A 6,898-nucleotide genomic window follows, 5' to 3' on the forward strand; every position below is an offset into this window, starting at 1 on the left:
AAGAATGCTAAGGGATAAATTTCCTACTTCATATACTTAATGTATTATGTGAAATTTTAATAGAGTAATTGTATTAATATGGCTTACATTTTTGGGAAATAAGGAATAGAAAGTGGTGCGACTTAAGTAGGCTTAGAGTTTATTCCGGGTATTCATTATTCTTAATTCAGTAAACATTTATTATTCAGTGCTTGCTAATTGCCAGGAATAGCATGAGAGGTAGTATGTATGTATGTTTTATTATCTCGAAAAAAGGCATAGTGTTCACAATAAGGAAAACTGAGGGGTTCCTGGGTGGCTCAGTTGGTTAAACAATAAGGAAAACTGGAAATGCAATGTTAGTGTACATTTAAACAGGGTGATCAGGGTAGGTCTCATTAAAAAGGAGTTAACTTGAGCAAGGATCTAAAGAATGGGAAGGAATTGCACCATTTACTAGGGGTCATGTGATTAAAATTAAAAACTTGGAAGTACGGAAGTATTCTAATTCCAGACTTGCAGTATTGCCTGGTGACTTATCCTTTTTTTTTTTTTTTTTTAATTTAAATTCTTTTAATTCGTAAGGAATCTTAGAATTGAATTCTGTGTTGGATGTTGAAAGGGATTCTTAAGTTAACATGCATAAAGAAGAATCACCTGATGACATATTTCTTTCTGGACCTAGCACCTAAGCAGTTGAGTCAGATTTTCTGCATTTGGACCTATAGGAATGTGTATTTTGCACAACTGTCATGGACATTTTGATGTGGGTAGTCCTAGATCCACACTGTGAGACTGGCTCTTACTCCTCGGAGATAAGCCTGCTTTCTTCTGCCTAACGATATTTCCATCATTATTTTTGATTCTGAGAACTCTTGTGTTCAAGCATACATGTCTTCAGCATGACTTGTTTACTTTTTGGGCAAAAACTAACTTTTTTCTTTTTCTCTTTAAAGGTATCATCAAATGGTATTCAGTCCACTCCTCTAAATCTTGCAACATATTGGAAGTGTAGTGCTGGCACCACAGATCTTAGAGTGGATTATAAGTACAACCCAGAAGCTATGGTGGCACCGAGCGTGCTTTCAAACATACAGGTGGTGGTACCAGTGGATGGAGGAGTCACAAATATGCAGTCCCTTCCCCCTGCAATATGGTAAATTTGAGTTTTCTGAATTCATGCTAAATTTTGCTGCAAGCTCCAACTCGTAGAACCCATTTTCAAAGTTGTAAGCTTGAAAAGTATTTGTGCATTTTACCATAAAAACTGTGGTGTAAAAGATGCTGTTCATCTTACTAGTCAAATCACAATAGCCTCAATCCAAAAGTAAGTTTGCGTTCACCACCCAGGCTTGAATGACTCAGTACAACTTTACCTTTAGGTAAATCACTTAACCTCCATCAACTTTATTTTTCTAAAAAATAATACTTATTATTTTAGAGGGGTAAATATAGCATCTATCATCTCTGTAAGAACACCTGTCTTAATAGTTTAGGAATTCTCATCTCTTAACTACCTCTCTTGTTCCCTGAATTAGTATAGACTAACACTCTAGGTTCTTCACTGTTTAATAAAAGTTTGTTGTCCTTCAGTAATGAAGGTACTGAACCACATATATTTTCAGTGTTCCTTTTTCTGACTAGAAGAATTATGTAATTTAGTAAACTTCCATTAAGATATAGCATTATATTTACTTACATCGTAAACACATTATCACCTGGTGATACTACTGAAAGTAAATTTAGCCCTATAGTTGTTTTGGTGAAATACTTAAAATGTATTCATTTATTGACAGCCCATCCATTTTTAAGCCCCTATACTAGACACTTAATCAGAAGATATTTGTTCTTATAGGAATGCAGAACAAATGAAAGCCTTTTGGAAACTGTCTGGTATTTCAGAAAAATCAGAAAATGGAGGTAAGTGTGTGTGTATGCCTTTTTGTTTGTAATTCAGTGTCCATGAAAATTGATTTTTGAGGCATTTTTATGGACAGTTTTTTCCTAGATTTTCATGCCTTCAGTTCTAGAATTGACCACTAGATGGAAGTTAATACCTTAAATAAGAGTGGACCAGTTGACATTCAGAACCCATTTTTCCCCTCTAGATTGAATATGCTTTCTCTGTAAGAAAAATGATTTGTTTTGCTCTAACTTTATAAATACTATGTAAATGCATACATTCACATGAGAATATTATTAGGTATTTTCAAGTGACCTGATAACTGAAACTGATTTAATATACCATTTAGCTCATTCTGTTCCTGGGGGTCCTCCTGTCCTCCCAGAAATCATGTAGAAGCTTGCAGGCTTTCAAAAGCCCCTTTGTTTGCCTACTTCACTTTCCAAGAGAACTTTTCCTGGTCATTTCTCCTTAGTAAAACTAACCATCAACAGCCTTTACTTCTCTGCTAATTATTTTAAGAAGAAACAAGTTAATTGCTTACTCCCACCAAGTCTGTATCTGTTTGTGCTCACAAGGCAAAGGAAAAATCTCTGTTGGCTGGTCTCTGTCTTGTCTTCTCTAATTCAGTTTAGAATGTAATTTCCAGGACAGTCAAGTCTTTAACATTAATTATTCCTATTTTCTCTTAAGAGAATAGGCACCTGGGGTGCTCAGTCGGTTGAGCGTCTGACTTCAGCTCAGGTTATGATCTCGCAGTCTGAGTTTGAGCCCCGCATCGGACTCTGTGCTGACAGCTCAGAGCCTGGAGCCTGCTTCGGATTCTGTGTCTCCCTCGCTCTCTGCCCCTCCCCCGCTCATGCTTTTTCTCTCTCTCTCTGTCAAAAATAAACATTAAAAAAAAATAAAAAAAAAATAAGAGAATTCTCTTGCTCTTTTTTGGATGCCTACTTAACCTCCAATAACTTTTCCTATTACTAAGTAGGACTTTTTTTTTTTTTTAGCTTTTCAAATTTTGCTTAGCTTTTTCTCTTTGAACACTTTAAGCATAATGTGATCAAAGCATAAATCATATCCCTGGTATTTCTCCTATGTATTTCTGTATCAAGTAGCAGGAATATATCTATAGTGGCTATTTATACATGTCATGCTGAATCACTCTTTTACTAGAGAACCACCTATTTGGTGAAATAACCAAGCTGATCTACAGTTCCTTTGTTGCCTATTTTCATGTGCCAAAGGTGCTGACTTCTGCTTGAGCTGTATCGCTTCTGGGGGGGACAAAACTGAAATTCCTAGTGAAATCTGGAAGTAAACCAGAAATCCTGTTTGAATTGAGGGCTTACGTAACCAGCTAGCAGGAAAATGAGAATACAGATTTCCCCCTACTTAATGAAACTATACTATTGTAAGTACTAACAAGAGAAATTGTTTCCTCAAAAACAGGGTACAAATTTTCTAATCAGAGAGGTGAATACTTTTCCTCTGCTGTTCAGGAATCAGGATATCTATGTGAGGAAATGGAAAAATACTATAAATGTTCTGATTTGGTTAACCTTTAAAAAGAAATATGCAAATTAGGATACTGTACAATAGAAATCGTTTCTGCTCTGGCTTTATGCCCAGAAGAGGGACAGGAAATAATTTTCAAGTTTAAGATTTGCCAAGGTGGCTGCTCTTGGCCTGTAGAACTTTCACAGAATTGAATTGCCTATCAAGAGAATTGTGCAAGTCTAAGGAGGACTTGGGCTTGGACGGTGGTTAAGAATTAGGCAGCATTTCATCCTCCCAGCCAATCTGTGCCATGAGGCACAGTAGTGCAGGATGGATCAGGGTTATGCTGTGCTGTTCTACTTCTGTGTATCCTAGAATATTGCTCCTGCTACCTAGCGGTTGTCTGTTTTCCTTGACTGGAAACCTGGGCACACTCTGAGACTCCTCCTCCTTTCCCCCTCTCGATTCCAACTCTGAAATATTTTTCAAATGCATTTTCTTCTTTCCTTTCCCTTAGCCTGATTGAGATCCACTTCAACTGTCACCTAGAATCCTACGCTATTTTATTGACTTTAAGTTGGTTTCCCTACCTGGCACCTTGTACCTCAGTCCCCTTTTAAGACCCTAATCTGAATTGTTTTTGTCTTCTTTATCTTTAGTGACTTCCTATGATTATTTTTTATTGTGGCATGTAAAGATATTTGGAGCTTGTTCCTTCCTACCATTCTAGTCTTCTGCCCCTCTTGTATCCTATCCTCTAGGTCTTCTGATATGCATGCAGTTCCCTTAAAGGCACTGGGGGCGCCTGGGTGGCGCAGTCGGTTAAGCGTCCGACTTCAGCCAGGTCACGATCTCGCGGTCCGTGAGTTCGAGCCCCGCGTCAGGCTCTGGGCTGATGGCTCAGAGCCTGGAGCCTGCTTCCGATTCTGTGTCTCCCTCTCTCTCTGCCCCTCCCCCGTTCATGCTCTGTCTCTCTCTGTCCCCCAAAAAAATAAATAAACGTTAAAGGCACTGTATTCTCTCCCCTCTCTACCTGTAGTTGCCCCTGCCTGCAATTCACACTGTCCTCTCCACCATCATTTTATGTGCTTTTGTGCCCACAGCAATTCAGAGCACTTTTATATTCATCACAATTTTTTGCTTTACAGTTTCTGGCATACTGTTAGACTGAGGTATGTAGAATAAATGGTTAGACTGAAAAGAAGACATCTCAAATATCTAGTTGACCCTTGAACAATGCAGGGGTTAGACGTGCCAAGCCCCCGCACACCACTCACCCTGGTGGACCTGTGTAGTCAAAAATCCATGTATAACTTTGCCCCCCCCCCCCCCCCACCAAACTTAATTACTAACAGCCTACTGTTACCCAGAAGCTCTACCGGTAACATAAACAGTCAATGAACAGGTATTTTGTAGGTTTTATGTGTTATATACTGTACTGTTAAAATAAGCTAGATAAAAGGAAATAAAATCAGAAAAGACAAAAAATACACTTAAGAGCACTGCACCGAATGAAAAAAGTCTCTGTTTAAGTGAACCCACAGAGTCCAAACCCATGTTGCTCAAAGGTCAGCTGTATTCGGCATGATAGGCAAGTTAAATTTTAAGAAGGGGAATAGAAAATAATAATATTGATACAGCTTTCCTAATCTTAGCTGTCTTTCCTTCTTTACTTCTCCCATCCCTGTAATATGGTAGTTGACTGTCATCATTGTTTTTGGACTTTATTCCTACTCGCACTACTCCTCTAAGCGCTTTCCTCTGAACTGCCCACATTGACTTTTTTTTTTTTTTACTTCAACATGTGTCTGTATCATGTTGAATCTCAATACAGATCTACAGGGGTGTTTTAAGTCAAAGAAAAGCAAGGATTAAGAGTACTTTTAATTCACTGGTGCCTAGGTGGCTCAGTTAAGCATCCCACTTTGGCTCAGGTCATGATCTTACAGTTGGTGAGATTGAGTCCTACATTGGGCTCTGTGCTGACAACTCAGAACCTGGAGCCTGCTTTGGATTCCGTCTCCCTCTCTCCCTGCCCCTCCCCACTCATCCTCTGTCTCTCTCAAAAATAAATAAACATTAAAAAAATCAATTAAAAAAAGACGACTTAATTCAGATTCTTAGAATCAAGTCTGATTTGGACACAGGACATTGATGTGTTTACTATATACATTTTATGCATTTGGCATAGAACATAGTTTATCTTATTTGTTTTTTCTGTTAATTTTATGTTGCCCTGGGTAAGTTCTTTATTCTTTTCCTTGTAGGTTCTGGGTCCCTCAGAGCAAAATTTGATCTTTCAGAAGGACCTAGTAAACCCACAACACTTGCAGTGCAGTTCCTCAGCGAGGGAAGTACCCTCTCGGGAGTAGATATTGAACTTGTAGGCACTGGCTATAGGCTTTCCTTAGTAAAGAAGCGGTTTGCCACTGGTAAGTTGAGAGATTTTGTTTTTAGTGTACATGGGAACATTCTAACAGTGTGCTACTAAGCAACTATTTTATAAACTGTCAAGCAGTTTATCATCTAGTCATGGAAAATTTCTTCTTCGACCTTTGGTACAAAGTGCCAGGTAGAGACACACCTGGGAGAGAATAACTGTGGTCAGTATACATGGACACCTGTGATCGGATTCTCATGTATCATAAACAGCAGATGGGAACTAGGGTTCTGTGTCTGTAACCACAGTGAAAATGTCGTCCTTTGAGTTCATTTGAAATTCTAATTGCATGGGTCTGCTTGGTGTTTTTCAGGACGATACCTGGCAGATTGCTGATGGACCTGGGAAACGGGTTGGCTCGAGACAGAAGCACAAGTCTGACATCCTGCATTGTCTGTTCTTTCCAACACGATTCTAGCTTCTATTAGGTCCTTTGAACATACACACATTTGAGAACTGATTACAAACATTAAATTGCACTTTTGAAGTGAGTCATCAAAAGCAATAGCACTGAAATGATTTTCATCGCTGTTAATGATCAACTGCAATATTCCAGAAGCACATTTGTAGAGATTCTCAGTAAAATGAAGTTTTCCTAGGCTGAAATTTCATATTGTCTTCAGTGTCTGTGTTGAGTTATATAGTGTATTATCAGACCTAAAATTTCAGGAGAGCAAGCACCAAATAATTCAGCTTTCCATAAATTTTTAGAGTCAGAGATAGGTTTGAAATTTCCTAAGCTTGATATTGAATGGAGACAGACAGAACGTGAATTCTAAGTTTTGGATAACGTTAATTCTGAACACTCAATCAAATTGAGTTATGTGCCATAAAGTAATCAGACCAGAGTCCAAGGTGTACGCAAAAAATGTATAATTTGAATCTCATAGAAACATTAATAAAGTGTAAATGGTGTTTTATATGATTTTTTTAATTCTCAAGTGCAATGTGTTTTAAAATAAGCTTGCAAAAGACAGCAGAGAAATTTACTTCTGCAGTTAGTTAACTTTATAGAATTTGTGATTGTTTTTAAGAATTAATGCTGTAGATTTAATTTATTTTTATATGGATTGCATAATGTG

At 38.0% G+C, this 6,898-nt stretch overlaps 1 protein-coding gene across 3 annotated transcripts in view; it reads left to right on the plus strand.

The window, feature by feature from the left end:
* FCHO2 (FCH and mu domain containing endocytic adaptor 2) overlaps window positions 1-6,654 on the plus strand; it is a 121,162-nt gene extending 114,508 nt beyond the window's left edge. For all 3 annotated transcript variants that reach the window (XM_047087868.1, XM_047087860.1, XM_047087877.1), the window contains 4 exons: window positions 936-1,135; window positions 1,835-1,899; window positions 5,644-5,808; window positions 6,130-6,654. In XM_047087868.1, the coding sequence (XP_046943824.1) occupies window positions 936-1,135; window positions 1,835-1,899; window positions 5,644-5,808; window positions 6,130-6,152 (453 nt within the window). In that variant the 3' untranslated portion in view covers window positions 6,153-6,654. The remainder of the gene's footprint in view (window positions 1-935; window positions 1,136-1,834; window positions 1,900-5,643; window positions 5,809-6,129) is intronic.
* The last annotated feature ends 244 nt before the right edge of the window (window positions 6,655-6,898 follow it).

This window comes from Lynx rufus, unplaced genomic scaffold (genome assembly GCF_022079265.1).
Source record: "Lynx rufus isolate CCGP_SWC_20201006 ecotype Redwood Valley unplaced genomic scaffold, mLynRuf1.p SCAF_1, whole genome shotgun sequence".
In the NCBI taxonomy this organism is placed as follows: Eukaryota; Metazoa; Chordata; class Mammalia; order Carnivora; family Felidae; genus Lynx; species Lynx rufus.